The sequence below is a fragment of the Thunnus maccoyii genome, chromosome 18, assembly GCF_910596095.1.
Source record: "Thunnus maccoyii chromosome 18, fThuMac1.1, whole genome shotgun sequence".
Taxonomy (NCBI): Eukaryota; Metazoa; Chordata; class Actinopteri; order Scombriformes; family Scombridae; genus Thunnus; species Thunnus maccoyii.
This window is the reverse complement of record NC_056550.1, coordinates 22,007,782-22,030,455: the sequence shown is the minus strand read 5'-3', so window position 1 is coordinate 22,030,455 and position 22,674 is coordinate 22,007,782. Positions and strand designations below refer to the sequence as shown.

Sequence of the window (22,674 nt, the reverse complement as noted above, 5' to 3'; positions counted from 1 at the left end):
ATCTCATGCAATTAATTATAATTCAGGAGTCATTGTTTCATCTCGTCAGTAGAAGTAAAAAAAAAAATTAAAAAACAATTAAGTCTAAAATTTAACTTTCTTAGAAAATAAATCCCAAATGTAAACATAAAATGAAGTTGAAAACTCTAATAATTGTTCTCAATGATACTCTTCCCTCTGGTCTTTTCATGAGTAATTTTTTTTAACTTATTCAATGGTTCACATTTAAAAAATTGAAAACACAAGTATAATTTCTACTGAAAAAGTGAATTACTAATATCACTTCTGAGTTTTGCCCCTTTTGCACAATATTTAATCTGGATTTCACTATTCAGACTTGTGCATTTTCCCCTTTTTTTTTGTTTGTTTTTGGAGCTCAGGAAGTGATTTCCCTGTATTTAACTTTTTAACATGGTTGATGTTGCCCTACCTTCTTCTTGTATTTCTTATGCATTTGTCTACTTCCATTAATTTCTTACTTTAATTAAAAATAAAAACCTTCTGTCTAGCGCTCATTCTTTGCAGTGACTTAATAATTTGTCCTGCAGTTTTTAAGCCATTGTCCTCTGATGCTTGATTGTAAATGTAATCTGTTACTCATTAGTTTGCAATTAAAAAGCATCAGTCCTGTTCTGTCCTATAATAAACTCGATGTGTCTTTTTTTATTATGCTCAACATCTGCCAAACACCAAACATCTACTCTGATGTCGAAATCAGTCATAAACTCTCAGCTGAGCCAAGTCTGTTAGATAACTGAGAGAGGTCAGGATTGGTGACCCACAAGCGCCGGACATAATAAACTCACCTAAAAATACAGAAAAATCTCATAATATCCCTGTAATAGTTCAATAAATGCCTTTAGAGTAGCCTTTAATGGCTTCCCCTTAATGGTCCTTCGGAGACTTAAAGCTAGGAAGTGGCTGTTTCCTATAGTTATGAAAATACATTTAGACTAACAGTTCATATTGGATGTGCCTGCCAAAAGCTTAACTATGCCACAGTATGTTAAATGCAAGCTGATGAAAAACTAAGCTGTCACATTACGCAGGCTGATTATATTCAATTTGTGGACCGCCGGTTTACGTGTGAGAATTTTGTCTAATGGTATTCAACATCCCACGACAGACGGCACAGATGAGAAGCCATTGATTTAGCTTTTAAACAGGTGTTTAAATGTTGTCTTTCACTTCCTCCGCGATGAGTCCAGACTTGTGCCTTATTTAGGAAAATGAAACAGCATTCATGATGCTGTACTGATTACACTAAGTCAGCTCTATCAAGTCAATGTGGCGTTACATTAAGTTTACAGCCTGTTTTTAGTTTTGTTCCATTTATTTCTCCTGAATATAGCTTTGATTTTTAGTCTGAAACACTGATTTTAAACTGAAAAATTAAAATAAAACCTAAGTACAGACATAACGCTCAGCAATTGTGTCAAATGCTCATCAGTTGTGTCGTCAACGGAAGTTTTTCTTTCACAGAAAGCATCGAGTCACAGAGGAGTCCAGAACAAACAAACACATTTTAACCAATAGTATTTAATGGTTTATGCAATTCTCTGCTAAGGCCCAATCTCCCCCCAGCAGTACTATTAGGTCAACCAGTCCCTTGCATTTTATTGGCCAAAAATAAATTCAAACATACCTAAATAAATATGTGTGTTTATGGTAAGGGGGGAGGGGAGGGGGGGTTTGGGGGGGTCAATCAAAACAATAACAGTTCTAATTAAAGGCAACTTGAAAAAACACAACAATTTTCTCCATAAAACTGGTTAAATTGAAAAGTTTTTTAAAAAAATGTAAAAGGGGTCCTTCTTCAACAGCTTCCACTCCATTATCAAGTAACACGACTCTAAAACCATTCATTATAAAAACTGAGGTGGAACACTGCCACCAGCTGGAAGTTATAAGCTTTGGTCACAGGAGTTTGACGAGGAGATTGGAGGGGTAGGGGGGTAGGGGGGGTAGTAGCTTCTGTCCCTCCTCGTCACAAACTATCTGGGTCTGGAATTTAAGCGGGGGCAGAGGGGATCCCAGAACACCAGGTTGGATGACATAGTGCCGTAGATATTTAGAGTTCAATACAATAACAGGCCAGACTGGTTCTCTCGGTTAAGTTCGGGGAGATGAGAACGAACTAAATTGTTTGAGCTTGGGGAGTTCAGACTACCTGGGACCAGAATGGCTCATGCATGAGTGTACGTGTGTGAGTGCGTATTGGTATGAGGCCTTCCGCAGTCTTTTCCCATCTGGCCAAGCTGAAGCAGTTCTATACTTCTTTATATTTTCCTCTTTTTTTTTTTTTAAGCAGAAAAGAAAACATCCCAAAACACTGGACCCCACTTTTCACCAACACAGTGCCAAACCTCGCCCCCCTTGCGGTGTGAGTCGTCCAGGGCTTTGACCCCCAGAACGATGCCGGCTCTTATGAGAAAGGAGGACAGGTAGGCCGGGGTGGGTGGACATGAGAGGGACGAAGGGTGACGGCTGGCCTTCCCTTCCCGACCCCTCCATGACTTCTCACCCACCCCTTGCCGTCTTCTGACCGGATTCTCTTAGGGCTCTTCGTGGCAAGGTGGGATGTTCTTGGGAGTGGGGGGGCACGCGAATATGGCGTCGCTCCCGCCACCATCCCACTCTTTCGAAACGGTTCAGTTCAAGTCTGTTATAAGGGTGCGTGGGCTCAGTTTGAGGCGCTGCTGTTAGAGGAGCTGGATGTGGAGGCCACGGCCATGCCCGAGGTGCCCGAGGAGGCCACCGACTTGCGGATGTGGGGCATGAGGAAGGGGTCACTGGCTAACTGGTGCACGTCGATGCGGTCCTCCTTACGGTAGACTAGACAGCGCCTTATAAAGGCCTGGAGGGAGAAAAACAGAGGGAGTGAAATAACTGAATATGTTTTCGTAAAAAGATTGGAATTTCTTAAATATGCACATCCAAAATAATTCCTCCTAAAAATATCTGTTATGAAAACATTAGTCGGACGAAACGGAGCAGTGAGGTGTGAGAATCCTGTACCTTAGCTTCAGGTGTGACTACTGGTTTAGGGGGAAACTGCACATCTGTTGCCTTCAGTATGGTGTTCTCCTGCAGGATGTCCTGCTGGGACTGGTTGTGGCCAAAGGGCTGGAGAGCAAAGAGAGAGAGAGAGAGAGAGAGAGGGAAAGGGTGTTATGGAAACCAACACATGGTGGGCAAAACAACTAAATAAATAAAGTAACTAAGAGAAAGTGAGTTGGTGTTCAGTAAACTGTCCAGATTCAAAAAGCATCTTGGTCTTCTTTTCAGTCTCACACTCTCATTTTCCTAAAAGCAAACACTAAAAATGTTCCAAAATAAGAGTGCTAGACATACTGGAACATGGAAAAACAATTTTCTCTTCATTTGAATAAGAAAAGTGACTTTTTAAATGTAAAGTATGTTACTAACAGTTAAGCCAGGGATAATGTAGGAACTTGGAGGGCATTATCCTGCTTATACCATGGCCACTTTAACAGAATGCCATATGTCATCAAATTAAAAGATATCAGGTCATCATAAATAACTCGTTTTGAACATACTTTCCTGTTTTAAACATCATGAAATATGGTTCCTGGGCCTCATGCAAAACAGCAGAATTCCTGCCATTTGCATTGCTAAGTAACATCTAAACACAAAAGGCCTGACATGACTGGCTGAGGCGTTTTAACCCTCTCGTTTAGAGAAATGTCACTGATTGCTTTTAATCTCAAGAAGAGAGAACAGCGCTGCATTCTGCTTTATATTATTAAAACTGTCTTTCCAGCATAGATAACATTACGCAACGCTTGCTTTACCCCTCCCTCTGTCATACAGACACGTTACACTCTCACCACCTCTTTTTTCCCTCTCTTACCTAAACCTATGAATTTTCCACATTATTTTATAATAGGACCGCTGAAAATTCTGTCCCGTTTTGGTGACATGCACTCTCCTCCTGTCCTCTCTGCTTTCCCCTGCAGCTGTCCCTCACACCCGCAGGCTGCAGCTTCCCCGCAGCTTCAGTTATTACAAAACTTCTCTGTTTCCTCGCAATGTTAGCTGATTTAGAGGTCAAGATTCACACATAAAACATAAAAGAACATATGAAAGGCATTTTGCATGCTTCTCACTGAGCTATTTATGTTTTTATTTTTTATTTTTATTGGTTACACAAATAACCCTCGCACCAAGCTCTTTAGCCAAGCCTCATTAGTGCTATTTTCACCTCCAGTTTAATACTGGCACATTCATTTCAACTCCAAACAAACACCTGCATCACAGGTCTGATTTACACCTTACAGCCAATCAGAAATTAGAAGTTTTAACGGCCGTGGTGCAAAAAAAGGATTAAAAAATAAAATTTTATTTAGCAATAAAACACAATTTTAAGACTCAACAACAGCTAACGACTTGTTAGAACATATTTTCTCAGTGTGCTTCTCCTACCTTGCGGCCGTACAAACATTGGTAGAAAATGACTCCCACAGACCACACGTCCACCTTGTTGGAGATTTTGGGAGGTTCCTTCCCAACCACAAAGCACTCAGGTGGCAGGTACCTAAAAGGATAAAAAGGGAGCCACGTTAATATGAATCAGTTCAACTAAACAAATAATCTGTTCAGTTTCAAAGTGTGTTCTGACATGATAACCTGTGTAAAGATCCGTTTTTGTGAACGCATCACTTTTTCATTTTCGTACTGGGGACCAACGAGTATCATGTTCTGACATGTTGATAATTAAACTCATATGCAACTTGAGGGTTCTTTGCATGGTCTTGTAAAATGACATGTATTTCGCCTTCTTCCAGGAATTGTTGAGAAAGGAATTCACTAACGTACGTATACAGATGTAGGACAGACGTTTCAAAGATTAAATGTCAGATTAAATAGCAAAGCTGGAGGCATTCAATTAAATGTCAAAACCTCACAGAAAAGAGGTCGAATGGTACGGCCTTTTAAATCGGTGCTGATAGAACCTTTTACAAACTATCGGTATCAGCAAAACTTGGCTCCGATAGCGGCTGATGGCTGCGCGGCCTCCACCAGTCACGCCGGGACATACATCTGCTGCTGCTGCTGCTGCTGCTGCGCCGGAGGCAAGCTGTCTCTGTTTTGCTAGCGAGCATGGTCTTACTTACAGTCCGCCAGCATATTTTCTCTGCTGCTTAAACACACTTGTTTTGTGCTAACTGCGACATACAACAACAACAACGGAGGAAGTTGTTCTTCTTCTACTACTTCTGCTTCAAAACATTCTCACCTTACTCAAAGGCAAAACCTGGTGGAGGAGCCGCCTTTCTGCAGACAAGCTCTGTTTCCTCCGTTATATTAGTCTTCATAAACTGGAATTACTGACTTTGAGGGAAAAAAAAGTAGCTCAAAAAATAATTATAGCTCCCACCCACTGAGTTATTTTACATACTAGATTTCTTTAGTCTGATGTCCAGTTCCAGATTTATATATTCAAGTATTTATTACTTTGACTTTGGCTTTTTCCTGCTCCAAGCTATCATTAAAATCCACTATTGGTCGACCTCTATTCATTGCAATAAATATAGTTATTTCTTTTGTTACGAGCTTTTAGGGAGAAATGACGGAGGCAGCGGTGAAGAGTGAATCAGTGCAGGCGCTTCTCCTCCTCTCCACCCGCCTCAGTGTTGCACGTGCTGCGGGTGTTTTGTCGGTCTGTGTCCAGCTCGCACTGAAGCTGCCGCTGCTGCTTTGTCTGGCGGGTTCCTATGCTGCACGCCTGCTTCCCTGTTCTCACCAATGTTTTTCTGCTTACACAACTGTCTCTCTCTCTCTCAGACCTGCCAACCCTGGACAACTTTTTTGAGTGCTGCTTCGGCGACCAAGATGCATCAGATGCAAATCACTGCTTTTTGCACGAATCATTATTGTACATAATTTGCATACATACGCATTACAGTGCATCATTTGTATACATGCAGCAGTCAAACACAAAAAAGTGAGGGATGTACTGATATGAAAATTCTTGATACCAATAGCAGATTGTTTACAAAAATATCTGCAGATGCAAATACTGTTAGTTGGTCATTTATCTTTCACCTGCCTAAACATAGCTAACGAAGAAACACAATTTCACTCAGGCTACACACTAACCTACCACTACTGCTGCATTTATATAGTTTCTATTATTTACACCTCCACAATAAGCAAACTTTAAGCCAATCTGACTTTTGAAAATATGATTTTCGGCTAATTTGAAAGGATGATGACAATATAGCTCTAAAACCCAAACCAGCCTAAACAGACTATTTTGTAGTGATGGTGAAATAAATATTTTAGAGTTGGTTAATACAACAGCTCTCATTATAGATACATATTGGACTTAATTTGTAAAAGGGGTTGTTTCCTTTCCTTGAAATTTTCTTAGAGTAGGCAGTTGTAGACTACAGTGCCAACATGCCAACACACACACACACACACACACACACACACACACACACACACCACACACACACACACACACATACACACACACACACACAGGTAACTTTCTAGGTAACCTTATTTCTGCTGCACATGAACTCGCTTTTTCCCCCCATCGTGCCATAATCTGCTCCTCTCATTACAGTTAACGGTTTGGCTGCAATAACAATTATTAATACACACTATGAGAAGTCACATTTAACAATCTGCGACACACAGACAATATAACTTAACATTACTTTGCCAACTTAAATGTCTGGGGAACAAGCAAGATAGTTTGCAAATTATTAAGTTATTAAATTATATAAGTTAGGCTAACGTTATTAACGTTAAAAATTTTCCCAAGGTTGGCAGGTCTGCGTTAACTTAAGTTAACTCAGTTCACAGTGTGAACTTTCCACATCCACCCCCGTCCGTTCACCTTTGCAAAGGAGTTAAAAGAAGCGTCCTCACTTGAGGAAGCAGCCAGCCGGAGTGAGGAGGGAACCAGAGGGATAAAACTGATGTCATGTTGTTGTGGAGTTGCAGTCTCTTGAAATGACATTACGCATCATCCCCGCTTGATATTTAGGTGAAGGTAAGGGGAATGAATTCAGCGCTATGATTGGTTGAACTCTTCTTCTTTTGCTTTTCAGCACATTAGACTTGAGTATTGCACGTGAACAACTGAACTCACAGGTGTTGCCAGCTTTTAGTGTGACAAATTGTACCGGTGTACTTTAATCTCAAAATGCGTACAGTTTGGCAGGTCTGCTCTCTGTCTGTCTGAGAGAGAGACAGAAGCTGCTGCTGCTTCGCTGCTGGAAGAAGCAGGTTCAGAGCGAGCTGATGAGCGGCCAGCAGGGCAAAAAGGAGGAGGAAGCACCTTACACCGTGAGACTCGCTCTCCCCCGCTGCATCTATCATGTCTCCCTCTCTCTCCTCACCCCTATCAGCCCATCACTGCTGCTGTTTCCTCCCACCTTGTTTGTTGCTCTAACACGCTTACAACTTTGCTGTATTCCTTTGAGTAATATATCTACATAAGTAATATTTCTACATAAGTTTTATTAAGTCGTGGTGATTTAGATTCTGCAACTGGAACCACTCATACTGCACATTTTACACTTTGCTATCGTGTTTTTCTTTCTTCACAGTAAAACGCCTCTAACGCAGGAAAAACGATCACTTTTACATCCTAATGCACTTCGGTTCGGGAAAGCACTCAGAAATATCTCAGCCCTGACTAGCAGAAGTAAATTTATCCCTTGGAACCAAGGCTCAGTGGTTAAAAATAAACAGCACTATTTATTATATCACAGATGATGGCACCCCTGCGGCAGGGTGTCATCTTACAGTGTAAATCTTACCAGTATGTCCCTGCTCCCTGTGACGTGAGCTCCATCCCGTCCACTGAGTTGTAGCTGTCATCATCCATGATCTTCGACAGGCCGAAGTCTGTGATCTTGATCTCCCCGCAGGCCGTGCCGTTCACCAGGAGGATGTTACCTTAAGAGAGTGAGGGGAGGATTTAGTTACACACACACACACACAAAAAAAAGAAAAGTCAGCATAGTACAGACTGGGCCAGACTTCAATAGACTCATTCCAACTTGGTTTGATCAGTCATAATGACCAAATCATAACTACAGTCTCTAATAATCAAAATGTTGGGTGGATGGACTGTAAGAGTGTCTGGCCCTGAGCTGCTTGCTGGGCACCGTGTGAGAACCAGAGAGAAAGTAGGTGCAGCAGTGTCTCATGTGGTTAATTTAGCTGAAAGTACTGATAAAATTCATTTGAAGTAGAACGTTGCCATGGAGATTTAAACAACACCACGCAAGCTTTCAAGAATGTAAGACCCACCGGGTTTAAGGTCGTAGTGGATAATGGGTGGTCTGATCTCGTTGAGGTACTTGAGGGCGTTGACGATCTGCATGATGATGGAGCGACCCTCCTTCTCTGACATAAGCTTGTGCTGCTTCAGGTAGAAGTCTAAGTCGTTGCCCTCGCAGTACTCCAGGACTGTGCAGAACCTGCTCCGAAACCAAGGAAGAGGTATATTACAAAAGTGTGAGAATCATCATGTTGATAAATCACTGGTTAAAAATGAACACAATCTGCGTAGTTGTGAGCATCTTTTTTTAAATAGGAACACATTTGTTTGAAAGGAAATGACTTACGAGTCAGTGTCGAGCGAAAAGTAGTCATAGAGTTTAACTATTCGTGGGTGGTCCAGCTCTTTATGGATTCTATATTCTCTGCATGCATGTCTGAAACAAAAGACCAACAATTATACCACTGACTTTAAATGTGGATACACTGAATCTGATGAGTTCATGAACTGGAACAGAACATCAATCATAGTCAACACTCACTTGTGATAATTCTCCTTCTTCTCATCCCTCCAGTTTTTGTTTAGCTGGTGGATTTTGACTGCAGCATACCTCTGCTCTGTTAAGTCAAAGGCCTGGAAAATAAAAGATCTCCTATTAGTTAGGAACTGCATTTGGCAATACTTAAAGTTTAAACTGCAGTGAAACTCGCTTCACGTTAAACTGCTGCGTTCATTCGTCATTTTTTTTTTTAAAGTGATGACAGCAGATTCTTGGAAAGACCTCTGAAAGTCTGGCACAATTATTTACTCCAAAATGTTGATGATGTCAACATAGTGTAATGTAATGAAACGCACATCCTCGAATATTTTCCAAAGTATGCTCTGCTCAGTCGCTGCAGTCGCTTTCGGAATATAAATAAGTTCGTTTTTCAACAGTGTAACTATCTCAGCAGATTTGAATCAACATATCTGACACTTTTAATATATTCCGAGGCTGCACCAAACTGTGAGTGTGTTTATAACGTTGTATCTCATTTATTAGTTTGTAACTGAATTCTAACACTGCCTGACTCACAGAAAGGCCATGGTTTACATTCTTTCAGTGACAGAAACATTGCAATGTCTTTATAGAGTGTAAACTATCAGAAATGTAAGAAGAATGGAAGGTAAAATACAGACTGACTCTTCTCTTAACACTCTTGGGAAGGTGTCTTAACAGGGAAAAAATGAAGTCGCTCTCACCTTGTAAACTTCACTGAAACCTCCCCGTCCAAGTAAATGAAGTAGCAGGTATCGGTCATTTAGCGTAGGGTGATCTTTGAATCTGCACAGGGTGAGAAACGGTTCAAGTTGTGTGTTTGGACAGAGCATAGGGACGTATTGGTACAGACTGACTAGAAAAAAGACCATAGAAGAAGAAATCATACTGGGAATTATCCTCATTGTGGATCCTTTTCAGCTCACGAATGTGCAGGTTTCGCACTCGCTCCAACCTTTCCAGCTCCGCCTGGATCTCAGCCTCCTCCTGCAAAAGACAACAAGGTAAATGTCAAATGCTGTGCACTTACCAATACAACTAAAAAAACAGAGAAAAAGATCATAATAAGCATGTTGTCACTTTAAATTTTTCACATATACATTAGAAGTTACCTTCTTAAGATGACCTAATCTTAACTTAAAGATTTCCTCTTGCTCGTGGTACTCCGCCTGTGTTAACCTGCAAGAATACAGAACCAACCTGAGCACAACTTCAAATACGCACACCAGAGAAAATAAATAAATAAATAAATAAACAAAAACAACAACAACGTACGTTTCACTCTCTGCTCCATTGGTCTTGCTTTTGCGTTTGTTTTGCTCCAGACTTGGCGGTGGAGTCTGGGCCATGGAGGGCGGCTTACGCTTGGCCAGCAGCTTCCTCTGCCTTTCAATGTCCTCTCGCTGTGAGTTGATCCTTTCTTGTTGTCTGGAGAGAGATGGCACGTTGCAATCACATACAGACCAAATGTTTCATCTTGTCTTGTATGATCTGTAAACTCTCTGGCTACCTGGTTAAGAACTTGCTCTTATCTCTTCTATGGTGAATGGGCTCAGTTGCATGTGTAAAACTTTGTGTACAATGCAAATGAAAAGGTGTACAATGTCATGGTATAACCTGTGTAAAGCTAAGATAAAGCTAAGCTAAGCTAAGATTTGAAGATTTAGTGTTGTCGCATGTCATTCCTCATCTCTCTCTTCCCTGATTTCCTGTCATCTCTCTATTTTCAAGAACATAATAAAAATATAAAATGCTCAAAACATAATTAAAGCCGGTTTTTACTTCATTTCATATCTTAGATGCACCGACTGCAATTTTCTTGGCCGATTCCAATTTTTTGAAGTCTGACCTGCCGATTCCAATTTTCTTTCTTTGAGAATTTAATAAGACAGAAAGATTTTCTTTCTTTCTTCCTTTCTAAGAACTATAATTGAAAGCATACGCAAACATTTTTGTAACTTTTCTTTAATGGAAAATTGAAATTCAATTGTATGTTCCTATAAAACTATTTAAAAAGCTTGATCTGCTTTGCCTTTGTTAGCTTCTTGAAACTGAACATGTTCACCGGGGGTGATGGTTTTCTAAGTGTCTGATTAAGTTAGTTGTTCCAAATGTTTTCAAGGTTGTTCCTCCTCCTCCAGCTTACTTTGGACTTACAGATATTACAAATTGTGAGCTTTGTGTCTTCTTCACTGACGCTGAAGAACTGTCACACCGACGATGTGTGTGTGTGTGTGTGTGTGGCTGTACTGTTTGTGCTGCAGCTGCCACTGTGTGTGCAACAAGCATGTTGTGTGTGTGTGTGTGTCACTGTGACACACACACACACACGCACGCACACTGTCTGTGCCGCTCTGTTTACGACATACATGTTGCGTGTGTGTGTGTGACTGTGCTGCTGTGCTGCTGTGCGCGCAACATGAATCATCATGTAGCACGTGTGTAAGTTTGACCGGCATAAAATCAGATTATATGAGACCGATCGGCTGGTCATCGGTCACGGCTGATCAGCTAAAAAAAACAACCAGTTTCGATCGGTGCATCTTTAACATAGATCATTCCTTTTAAATTACTATAAACACGTGTTGTTGTTTTCGATTAGTCTGATTTCACCTCTTGATCTAGCACAGCTGTAACAAGGAGAAAGTGTCAAGAGGAGAAGCTTTAAGATAAAACATCGAGATCCTTACTTGATAAGGTTTTGGAAGGCATATCCATCCGTCCACTGCTCAGTGAAAGACGCACCATGTCTCACTGTAGTAAAGTGACCCAGTCTAAGCCTGTCCTGCATGCTTTTATCCCGGCACGCCATCTTCTCCTGTTTGGACTGGAGGAAGAGCAGAGAAATACAGGCATCAAACCAGAGTTGTTGCTTCCTAGTGGATAAAACCAGGTGCTTCCAAAATGTACCGATGTTAGAAACCCAGCATGAAGCACACACTTTCAGATCCTTTATTTCATAGCGCTATTAGAAGAACGTACCTTTTCAATCAGTAGCTTCTTGGACATGGTCACACACTTGTTCAAGCGTTCCTTGTATCGCTCCAGCATTCTCTGCTGTTCATCAATCTGTCTCCTCAGATCACAGTTTGCCTGGAACGGAAAACAAACAAACAGGCAAAGTAAAGAGAAAATTAACAAAATTTTAAACTTGTTTGTACATGTGCAGACAGAAGAAATGTGTCAACTCTAACATGCCTTGATTGAAAAACCAAAAAAAACAGAGAACATTTCAAAACCGTTCAGAATGGCTAGCAGAGTAGCAGGGATGAAATGTAATGAGATTAGTACCCGCAGCAAATCGTCTATTCGTCCCTCCTTCTTCTCCAGGTCAGAGTTCTTGTTGTTCTCCAATGCTGTTAGTTTCTCTATAGTAAGGTCAGACTACAGGGTACAAGTGAGCAAAAAAAAAAAAAAACAGTGCTTTTGTTAATGGTGGATCATTTTGCATCAAATGTAGTGCAAGACGTAGTCCCATCTAACAATCTCTTCTAGATGATTCCTGTGATTTATTGGTTTCTTTATCAACTATTTTAACTGCCTTCAGAATTATGATGCAGATAAACGGTCAGCCGGCCATGATAGCACGCTAAGTACCTGTGTGGCTTTGTGGAGCAGGTGAAGAGAAATAGGCTTCAGTGAACAGGACGAGTGCTCTGTGTTGGCCGAGCTGATGGAGGAAGGGCTTCCCTGCTGCACCTGGGAAGCAGAAACATTCGTCCAATTAAAAAAAAAAAACCTTACATGAAATGAAATTAGCATGAAAACGATGACCAGCAACTGCAAATGAACTATCAGTGAGCGATTCATTTCACTTGAAAAGGTGGAAGGCCTCCATTTAAAAAAAAAGAGAATGGAGCACCAGGTGTGTGCAACAGGTTCATCCATTATTCAATGTCTGTGGTCACTTCTTTTATCATTTAACTGCCAGTTTGTATGTGTATGTGTACATTTGCATTTATAATCAGTACATCACATTTCTACGTTACTCTTCATTACTGCTTTCCTTGGTTTCAGCTCAAACATGATAGACTTAAACACACTTGACTGAAGTAAAAACAGAATCCACAGATCAGATCAGATTCTCCCCCCATCCGTAAACAGACTTGATCTACCGATGTTAATAACAAGCGTGGAAGAAAGAACGGAAGGAAAGGGTGTTAAAAGTGCAACGAGACGGACCGTAGAGCAGACATGCTCACCGTGACAGGGGGGTTGGAGAGGGAGTGTTGTGGGGAAGAGCGGACCACTGGTGGAATCCCCCTTGCAGGGCTGGTACCAGGACCGCTACCTCCCGCAAACTGACAGACATGTAAAGAGAGAAGATGAGGAAAGCAGTTCAATGGAAAGACTAAAAGATGGTTAAAAAAAAAGGGGAGGGGGAGGGGGGGAGTTAGAAAGAAAGAATGAAAAGTTATGCACTCAATACTGAACCGATCTTTTTTAGAAGATATTACTGGCGGATCCGTTTTCTGCCACTCACCTCGAAATAATCGCTAATTTTAAGTCCCCTTGTGCCTGCTTTGCCTGGAAGAGAGAGAAGAAAGAGGAAGGGATTTAGGAGGCAGGCAAATATTTGGGATACATGATGAGAGGATCATAGCGTGAGGGACGGTCTCACCTTGGCTGCTGTCAAAATGGTCTGCTTTCCGCTTTCTTACTCTCTGCTCGTTTGCCTTTTTCTCAGGAGTCTGTCGGGAGAGTAGCGAGAGTCAACCGCATGTATAATGAGATAACACAGTGAGATGGTTGGCATGAAGAAAGAAAAAAAATCCTGTTGACATGTGACAGCGACTAACCTCTAGTTCTTTGTCACTGAGTGAACCCACGCTGCATAGACTCTGATTGGATGACTCATTCTGATTCTGACCCGAGCCCTGTTAAGACAAGTTAAGAATACATAAACATAGAAAAAACAAGGAGTGTTTAAATACAAAGATGTGCAAAAGAGTTATACATGTATGTAGACAGACATCTGCAAAATGCGTGCACGTACAGTGTACTCGTTGCGTATGCATGCACTTATGAGAGAGCGTGCACAGAGAGTTAGACAACACAGAATACAATAGGAGAGAAACTGAGGGAAGAGATGTGGAGGTTTGGCTAAATACCATAACCATTAACTTCCCACTGAATCTAGACCTTGCATCAGTCCTAATGGTTCCCTAGGTGATGCCTGTCACTCAAATGAATCACATCAGAATTCAGCAGGCACTGTCCAATCAGGGGGAGAGGTACTTAGTCATTCAGAGCACACTGGAGCTCTCTCACTGAACCCTCCTAAAATGGCTGAACATTAGGCATGCTGCTGGGGATGTATTCCTCCCTCTGTCTGTCACCTTTAGATAATGTCATCCATTTTTCTCCTGTTCACCATGGTCTTAACTGTTCTCTTCCCCCCCCTCCCCTCCCCTCCACCCCCCTACCACCACCCCCTCTCTTCCTCTCTGGAGAAAGCCGGTGAAAGATGCCTTGCTTGATCTAAGAATGACAGCCCCCGCTCCACCCCACCCCTAAAAATCTTGGTTGTTTGATCAGACTTCTTCAAAAGGAAACGCACTTTCCAACAATTTGAGTAGGCCCTTCTCTGTTCTATAACCAAAAAGGTGTGCTGGCTCTTTGTCCTCAAAAGATAACAATTTGCCTTTCTTTTTGCCAACTCAGTGATGACAGAAAGAGCAGCACTGCCACGGGGCTGCTCAAGGTCAAGAAAAAAAAACTCTTAAGCTGCTCTGTGACACTAAAGGGCTTTTAGACCACCAACCCATATTTCTTCACAGCCATTTGTTGACACACTTCTCTCTCTCACTCTGCCCCCCCCACTCCACACACACACACACATACCATCTCTTGTCATACAGGGTGGCTGTGGCATGATGCCTTAGCGGGAGCCGCCATTTTCTCTGCAGCAGCAGCCATGCCATGCTCTGGGCTCAGCTCTGCCTATGGCTGGCACAGGGCCCACTCCTGGCGCTGACTCTCACTCCCCAACTGTTCCAAGATCACCTTCCGCAAAGACAGCTCCATCCATGTAGCAAGCAAGAGGATGGAAGGCTAAATGCTGCCTCCACTCACACCTGGTCAAGAACTATTTCTGTATTCCTCCTCTGCCTTTACTCCTCCTCCCCCCTACCACCCCTGTCCCGTCTGTGGCCTTTTTGGCAGACATCGCCACTTGCATATACAGCCACTACATCATGAGCCAGGGAGAGATGCCATATCACACCAGCCAAAAAACACAGACACAGATCAACCTTCTCCAGAGACAAAGACAAGGAGTGGGGCCAAGCTTGTCCAGGCCAAACAGCAGAATGACACTGAGGCAGAGTAAGACAAAGAAAGGAAGACATTCACAAAATATGTGTAATCAAGAGAATCTGTGATTATAAGCGCTTTGACAGGGGAGTTTCTTTGCTGCACCTCGGCGACATCTCCTGTAACACAAACCTTAGCCACGCCGACCCCAGTGAAGCGAGCCTCCAACAGCTCCTGCCGCCGGGGGTCCAGGCTATGCAATTCTTCCATCATGGCTGCAGAGACAAGAGCACAGATTAAGGAAGGCGTTGTGGGGTCTGGTATATTCAAGTGGGAGTGACAGATCACTGTTTCAAAAGGCATTGGTTGTGATGAGTCATGGCTGTTTTTAGCTATATGGATGTGGAAAATTCCTGTTCTGAGTCATCAATAAGCCTGACAATAATGTTTTCCACTATCGTGTGTGTTCAGCAAGCATCAGCCATACAACTTGAGTACTCAGTAAAATACTCACAGCCCTAAAATGTACAGTCTGGCAAAGAAATACAGTCAATAAGGGATATTAAATATGCATCAAAGACGTAGGCCAGATGTGTAGAGTCACTGCCTGGAAAATTATAGCATCATGTGATAACGCCCTGGCATTATGGGCCTAAGTTACATGGCGCTAGAGTTATGAAAGGTCACTAATGGAGGGACTGCCAAGTGTACTCACAGCAATGGAAAAGGCCAAATAGACAATAAATGCCCAGCTTGCTAGCTTGTGCAAAGGTTAACGTTTAAGTTACACGCCCAACACTGACTGCTATGTCTGTGTTAACGTTATCTATGGCTTGCATACATTAAATGAATAGTGTAACCTGCAGCATCCGTGTCCATTTAAGGATATTCAAGATTTATTCAAGAATGGAGTTTAACATTATAGTGGCCAGCAGACCTGTTAAAAGATGTGAAACATCAGTGAATGATCTGCGAGGCAGCTAGCTAACACTGGATAAATGAGCTAACAAGCCCACGGATGTTGGCCATCACTTAGCTAGCATTGCGACCCAAGAGCTAACTGGTAACGTTAACTAGTAGCTAACATTAAATTTGATTTTTGTCACATTACGTACCCACGCAGCAGACAAATGTTGATTAGATAACGGGTCGGGATAAACAAAACATAATCACAACTAGTGTCTTCATCAATAAATTGTTTTATAAACACACTAAAGATAGCTGGCGTTAGGTAGCCCAACAGGCTAACGTTAACAGTTAACTCGTCTGTCAAAAAGAAGCATCTTCTCGGTTCTGTGTTGTCAGGTGTTCGTGCTACGACGCGACAAGAGACCCGTCCACATCAATTGTGTTGTTCGACAACCTAACGAGATACTTACTGTAATTAAATATTTTCTCGGTCCTCCGGAGGGCCAGTTGTTAACCCTGAAACCGTCCCCGTTGTTTCCCCCCGGTGCTTGGCAGACCCTCCCAGGCTAGGCCGCATCCACAGCCTCGTCCCTCGCGTGCTGATTGTTCACGATCGGGACACGGGAGCGCGCAGTGAGCTCAAGCCAGACGACGGAGGATTCCCTCGGAGGCCTCGACAACTCCGGGTATCCCAAAACCCGCCTTTCTGTGCTCCTTAGGCGGGGATCCCCATCACATCCATCTCTCCGAGGACCACACGGTGCCTGTGTCGGGTATCTCGTTTCCACACAATGGCGACCCTCGAGATTCTCCGTTTTTCACCAGGTATAAATGATGTCTTTAAACTGGCGTTAGTTATCCCCCCCTATCTTTTTCTCCCCCGGTGGTGAGATGATTTTCGGGTCCTGGCTTTCAGCTCGATCAAAACAAAGTTCGTCTCCAGTCGTCTTCCTCGCCGCAGGGAGAGAAACCGATCTGTTTCGGAAGTTGTGGCTGTTGCAAAGCGTTTCAGTTGAATCCGGATCGATTCGGTTCGGTTCTCATGTTTTTGCAATGTAAACAATAATCAGTAAAATCTCATATTTTCTCGTGAGATTGTTCAAGTATTTTCACCTTCGTTCAGTCCACGCCTGCCCCAAATCTCGTCTGGACCAATGGCAAATCCCTCTGTACACAATACAATTTAACAGCGCCCACCCACACAACCACCCAAATAATCACTTCATCGAAAAGTTGCCATTCCCATGATGTTCACACCCACATACTGTACTTACATAATGTCAATAAATTGCTAAATGAATGCTTTTTTTTTCTTTTTTCAAAGTAGCCATTCAAGCATTAATAGGGCTTTAACTATTCAAGAGTCTGTCACGGAAAATAAAGTAAAATTAGGGCCAGTATCATGAAACGAGTCCTTTGTTAAACACTTCTGAACTCAGCTTTGAAATACCAGAGTGAAATACTTCATACAGTTTATATCTTTATTCATTTTACATGTACAAAAAGGTCATGAAGTTCTCTTAAAAATCATGCCATTTATTTCAAAACATCACGTCATTTTAAAAACAGCATCCGGGTGAATAGAAACATTAATACATGTGTAACCAAGCCCTTTCTCAGATTACTGAACTCACTGTCAGAAAATGAGAAATCATCACTCCCGTAGCTCGGATTGCGATACCATCAAGAACACCACAGCCACAGAGCAAGTCCGTCAATGTTATGGCAGCTGGGATAGTGTAAGGCCTTTACAGTATGTCGCTATCCAGTTGCATCCCCTTTATCACAATCACAATAGAGCTTCTCATTTTCATTACATCCTCAGTAAAAAAAAAAAAAAAAAAGACAGCACCGCCTTCATTTCAGCACTTGGTTTCAGTTGTGATTGACGGTTAAGCCAGGTGGGCTCAGCCCTGCGTCTCAGGTGGCTGAACGAGAGCTTTGCGGTACTTGCACTGGATCCACACCCTGTACATGGTGAGCTGTTTCCCTCTGTTCACCTGTAGCCTTCGATCCACGAGGTTCTGCACTTTCTCAAGTCCTGCCTCCGTGAACATCTCATGGAGCTCATCTGAAAGGAAAAGAAGCACAGAAATATGATCATATACATATATTTTTTTTTTTTTAAACTAACAAACATCAAATAATCACAAGAAGTTTTTATTTTTTACCTTGAGTAAAGAAATATACTCTTGTTCCATCACCACGGACGTAAAAGTTTTCTGACAGACACCTTCCTAAGAGAAGAACAGAGATATAAGAAACCTAAAATTATACAACTAATTACAGACGTTGAAAAAACATTTATTCATTAATGTTGTAGCCTGACAAGTCCTGTGTACACAGACTTATTATAACTATCAAGTGGTCCATAATATTCTTTGTTCAGTCAGACACAGAAAACTGCTGCGTGACCTAACGCAACGGTCAATTATGAAACAGTGTTACTTGAAAAGCGACACACATCTTCAAGGCTCGTAGCAGCTCATGAATAATGGACCCTTCTGAATCTACAGCTGTATGGACTATGTGGACTGTAGCCGTGCAGGACTCACCCTTCTTGAAGCGCAGCTGTGCCATATCGTAGCGTCCGTAGTCCCTGAGCAGCATCACTCCCCCGGGCTTCAGCAGCCGCGCTAATCTACTGATGGATGCCTGCATCCTGAGACAGAGGTGAAACTTTTAAAGACAAGCAGTGCAACATTTAATGACTCACACTGAGAGGAAACCAAAGAGGTAGGAAGACAAAGAAAGAAGTTCATACTTGTCAGGATGCAACGCTGATAGCACAAAGATTAGCACTATAACATCAAGGCTTCCATCTGGGACGGGGTAATTGGCTTCCTCATCACTCAAGTCGTGAACAAAGGCGAAGCAGCGCCCAGGGTCGTACTCTGGATTAGTCTGATGACATGACGGCAATGTTAATTCATCAGTTAAGCCACAACTATAGAGGTGAATACATCTATCAACGCATCCTTTCATCATCACCATCATCTCACCTTGACTAACTCCACAGCAGTGCTAGAGAAATCACAGCAGTACACAAAGAGTCCCGGGTCACTGCATGAAACAACGTTGAAATGAAAGTTTTAAGGGCGCAGAGAACAGTATTTAACAGTATTTATTAACATTGTCTGAGGTCTTGAGGTGTAAATATCCTGCCTGCACCTACTTGTTGGTCTTCAGGATTGGAAACACTGTGTTGCCCACACCACAGCCAACCTGTGGACGTCAATTCATATATCATTTATTCAGTTTGTAGCGAGTGACGAATGCATACAGCAGAGAGAATAACAAAAAATCGGCTTTCTGCAAAACGCACTCCTCTGCCAAGGCTGCACAATCCTTAGAATCACTTTTAAAATAAAACAGCAGATCAATGAACTAACAGATTGCAAATAAACATATTAGTCATTACATGTGTATTAAACGTGTTTAAGTTTCTCTAACTTGCTTTCAAACGAATCTCTCACCTCCAGAATGCGATACGTGGCAGAGGAGCCGGGGAAGTCACCATCGGCGTGAGGCAGAGCCGCAGCGTCCCCGCTTTGTCGGTCATCTGTGCCGGAGACTTCAGGATGGGATTCGTGGTTAAGGCCGCACTGTGGGGCCAACTCTGGGAACTCTGTGAAGAGCCAGTGACGGTCTTTGAAGAAGCGATTTTCATGTATTGTGTAGAAATCATTCCAGTACTCATTGGCCCGGCAGTCATAGTCCTCTGCAAGATGAAGTAAGGCAGTAGAGTCAGTGTTAAAGTGATAAAATAGCACATCTTAAAAAAATAATCAAACACTATGCATAATAAGCAAAGCATAGGATTAATAACAGTCAATTTCAAGTTGTAGCCATCAACTTCATTGCAGTTATTTGCGCACAAATTAAACACAAAACTAGAGAACACTTCGCTCCTTATTAGCAGTTTATGTTTGTGGTCCTGCCAGTATCACTGTGTGGTTCGTGTGTCTCTGCAGTGCAACCTTGTTTCTCTGCAGGCAGCGGCTGACTGTTTTCTAGCACTTTCTTCTTGGCAGCTGCTTCTTGCTCCTCGGTCCACTCCACATTGTCCCTGTTGACAACAATTCATTATTACCCAGTCTGGGTGAAATGATGTGGTGAATGACAGCACAGAAAACACCTGACAAATCCCAAGATGAAGGTTTCATGTGACCAGATCTGATACAATAATTAAAAAAAAGGCCACAACATCATGCCCATTACATGAAAATATCCAAATGTGGCCCCAAATAAACAACCAGTCAATGACTTTAATGCAAAATTAATGCTGTTAAATCTCCTTATTCAGCAAAATACCATCCACAAAATAGAATGATTTGTTAAAATGATATTTTCCCTGTCAGCAGATACTGACTGTCACAGAGATGCACACCAGCATCTGTCTACTCTCTCGGGTTTCTGGTGTAAGTTACCGACCAGGCGTTGTGCTGGAAGACCTGCCGCGGGTCTGTGAGGAAACGTGTCCCGAACTGAGGTCGCTTCACGTCTCCGGTGGATGAATCTGATAAAATAAGCCCCGATTCACTGCTGTCTCCCTCCACCCCGACCACGGCATGGGGCGCCGCCATGCTGGAACTGACGCAACGGAAGAGGGGCCGTGCATCTGATCGTGCTGCGTTCAAGTAGTGTCGGAACTAGTAATACAAAGTTGGGTTTTTCTGGTAACAAAGTTGCAGGGAATAGATGCAACGCCCTAAGTGGGTTTTTTTTTTTTTTTTTTAATTTTACCGAATTATATTTGACATTAAGTCTTCTCTATTGACATGTTGCCACTTTGTTATAGTTTGAGTCACATTTTTTTCTCTCTACAGTTGTATCTTCCTTCAGACGCCTCGATGCCAAACAAAACAATTAACTGCTCCTCTTTCTCAGTGGCTGCATCATAAGTCATATTAGTACACTGGCGTAGACATAATTATATGCGATCTTCACATCAGGGAGCTTATATGAAACACGTGAAGGAGACATGATTTTTGGTCCAGATGTCAAGGAGGTGACATAATAATAATAACTCCACTGATAACTCAAAGCTTGCCTGCCATCCAGCTCTGTACACTGAGCAATAAATCGTTTCACAATAAATTTATCTGCACAAGAATTTGGGTCTGCAACTTTTCAGCTGTGCTGCAGTAGTCGACAGGTGCAGTGTTTATACACTAGAGGGAGACATATCTCAGGATTATCTTTGCTAAGACCCACTGCATGATGAGAATTCTGGGAAGTTGCACAACTCAACATTGAACTCATAAAATTGAGTTTACATGCTCTAAAGATTTCCCAATCCTAACGAACAAACCAAAAAACAACAATTTTTCCCTCCTATATTTATCAGTTTTCTGATCCTTAAATGCAGAGGTTCCACCCTAGTATATTAGCTATTTACTTGCACTCTGCAAGTCTTTGAACATAGCCTACAGCAACTGCTTTATAACTTCACACCTTTCAAGGTTTATTGATAAATGCTTTGACAGAGAGCTGACATAATGGCTAAGTGTGACTCTCGAAAATGCATAGCATTAAAGGCAACTGCAAATTTATCTTCAGGGGAACAAAAGAAGGAAGGAAGGAAGGAAGGAAGGAAGGAAGGAAGGAAGGAAGGGAGAGAGTCCGTCACATACACATATCTCATTTTATTCTTGTGATGAAGTCAAGAGGTTAGAGAGGTTACAGCCTTTTCCTGGTAATGCTGATACCAGTAATCCAACAGCTTACAAATGATGCACGTTTAGAAAATACTAGGTGTACTTGATGCATAGATAACCAGATAAGCAGTACCAGGTAACGGTTTCCATGTAATTGTTGTACTAGGGAAACTGATGTTGACAGAACTGTTATTTTATTACCATATAGAACTGAATTACCAACAATGCACACATTAATCGAACTGTCAGGCTATGTGAATAGGATGTGGTGACAGAAATATGTGGTAGGATGTGACATAAAGTGCAAAGTTGTGTCACAATCTGTATCAGATTAGACACAAGAGAAGAAAACAAGAACAAACAGATGACGTAACAACTTTGAAAATTTGATCTGTATGCAGCAGGCAATAATGATACTGTGTACGGTGACAGGATGTGTGCCCACATTCATTTCTGCAATTTTGATTTTAAAATAACAGTATTTGATGTATTTATTTCAATGTTACTATCTATCTACTATGTTATTATCTAATTTTGTGTGACTGTGGACAGGCAATAGTTTCTGCGCAGTGTTTTGTGAGTGTGAGACGCATCTCTCCATACCCCTGCAGGGATGTAGGAATTTTGAAAATATATCTCACTGTGCTTTGTGTAATAACCTGCTGTATGTATGAATGAAGCCCAGAGGCAGAGTGAAACAGTCAGCTTCTCACAGAAATCACACAGTGCATGAAAGGTGTTATAAAAATCTGATGATTACACTGTGTCTGAGTGTTACTATTATATCTAGATCATGATGAATTGTTTCTGTCTTGTACTGCAACTCTGCAACATCAGCAGAATCATCAGCTACGGTTAAAGGAAGTTCAGCATCTTATTTGTAAAGAGGAAGATGTAGAAATTAAAATTTGTCGGAGACAGGGTGAGAGTTGTCATTTGGGGGTCAGTTGGGCAAGATGGCTCCTGGACAGGAGAATTGAAAACAGACATGACGTTATCAGTAAGTCTGTATTTTGATAGATTAAGAAAAGAACTGCAACGCC

The 22,674-nt window shown here is 42.0% G+C and overlaps 2 protein-coding genes across 5 annotated transcripts; both read right to left on the bottom strand.

Moving 5' to 3' along the window:
* Positions 1 to 1,519: 1,519 nt before the first annotated feature.
* Positions 1,520 to 17,098, bottom strand: tlk2 (tousled-like kinase 2). Of its 4 annotated transcripts, XM_042392408.1 has the most exons (21): positions 16,442 to 17,094; positions 15,255 to 15,337; positions 13,607 to 13,684; positions 13,429 to 13,498; positions 13,291 to 13,334; positions 13,010 to 13,108; positions 12,405 to 12,506; positions 12,099 to 12,191; positions 11,790 to 11,900; positions 11,498 to 11,634; positions 10,083 to 10,235; positions 9,920 to 9,986; positions 9,697 to 9,794; positions 9,512 to 9,593; positions 8,811 to 8,902; positions 8,616 to 8,705; positions 8,299 to 8,468; positions 7,803 to 7,941; positions 4,447 to 4,558; positions 3,019 to 3,126; positions 1,520 to 2,857 (listed from the first exon to the last, which is right to left on the bottom strand). In XM_042392408.1, the coding sequence occupies exons 2-21, from the start codon at positions 15,333 to 15,335 to the stop codon at positions 2,684 to 2,686; spliced, it is 2,100 nt and encodes a 699-aa protein (XP_042248342.1). In that variant the 5' UTR covers positions 15,336 to 15,337; positions 16,442 to 17,094; the 3' UTR covers positions 1,520 to 2,683. The 4 variants fall into 4 exon arrangements, with proteins under 4 accessions (XP_042248342.1, XP_042248340.1, XP_042248341.1 ...); XM_042392406.1 differs by having other exon boundaries at positions 9,920 to 10,235; positions 16,442 to 17,098; XM_042392407.1 differs by lacking the exon at positions 16,442 to 17,094 and adding an exon at positions 16,178 to 16,336 and having other exon boundaries at positions 9,920 to 10,235.
* A 340-nt stretch (positions 17,099 to 17,438) lies between these two features.
* On the bottom strand, positions 17,439 to 20,611 carry mettl2a (methyltransferase 2A, methylcytidine). The gene is made up of 9 exons (XM_042392410.1): positions 20,406 to 20,611; positions 19,952 to 20,040; positions 19,448 to 19,692; positions 19,147 to 19,196; positions 18,974 to 19,034; positions 18,736 to 18,875; positions 18,527 to 18,633; positions 18,143 to 18,208; positions 17,439 to 18,042 (listed from the first exon to the last, which is right to left on the bottom strand). Exons 1-9 carry the CDS (start codon positions 20,555 to 20,557, stop codon positions 17,879 to 17,881), a joined length of 1,074 nt encoding a protein of 357 aa, XP_042248344.1. The 5' UTR covers positions 20,558 to 20,611; the 3' UTR covers positions 17,439 to 17,878.
* Positions 20,612 to 22,674: the final 2,063 nt, after the last annotated feature.

What these genes read in the sequence shown, in the direction of transcription:
- tlk2 (XM_042392406.1), bottom strand. Translation starts at nt 15,335, where the DNA reads ATGATGGAAGAATTGCATAGCCTGGACCCCCGGCGGCAGGAGCTGTTG. An exon ending in CAGGGAGCAGGGACATACTG is followed by an intron (nt 4,559 to 7,802) that starts GTAAGATTTACA and finishes TTATCCTTTTAG; the next exon opens with GTACCTGCCACCTGAGTGCT. An exon ending in TAGTCACACCTGAAGCTAAG is followed by an intron (nt 2,858 to 3,018) that starts GTACAGGATTCT and finishes TTCTCCCTCCAG; the next exon opens with GCCTTTATAAGGCGCTGTCT.
- mettl2a (XM_042392410.1), bottom strand. Translation starts at nt 20,557, where the DNA reads ATGGCGGCGCCCCATGCCGTGGTCGGGGTGGAGGGAGACAGCAGTGAA. An exon ending in GTCTTCCAGCACAACGCCTG is followed by an intron (nt 20,041 to 20,405) that starts GTCGGTAACTTA and finishes TGTTGTCAACAG; the next exon opens with GGACAATGTGGAGTGGACCG. An exon ending in GCTGCCTGCAGAGAAACAAG is followed by an intron (nt 19,693 to 19,951) that starts GTTGCACTGCAG and finishes TTCATCTTGCAG; the next exon opens with AGGACTATGACTGCCGGGCC.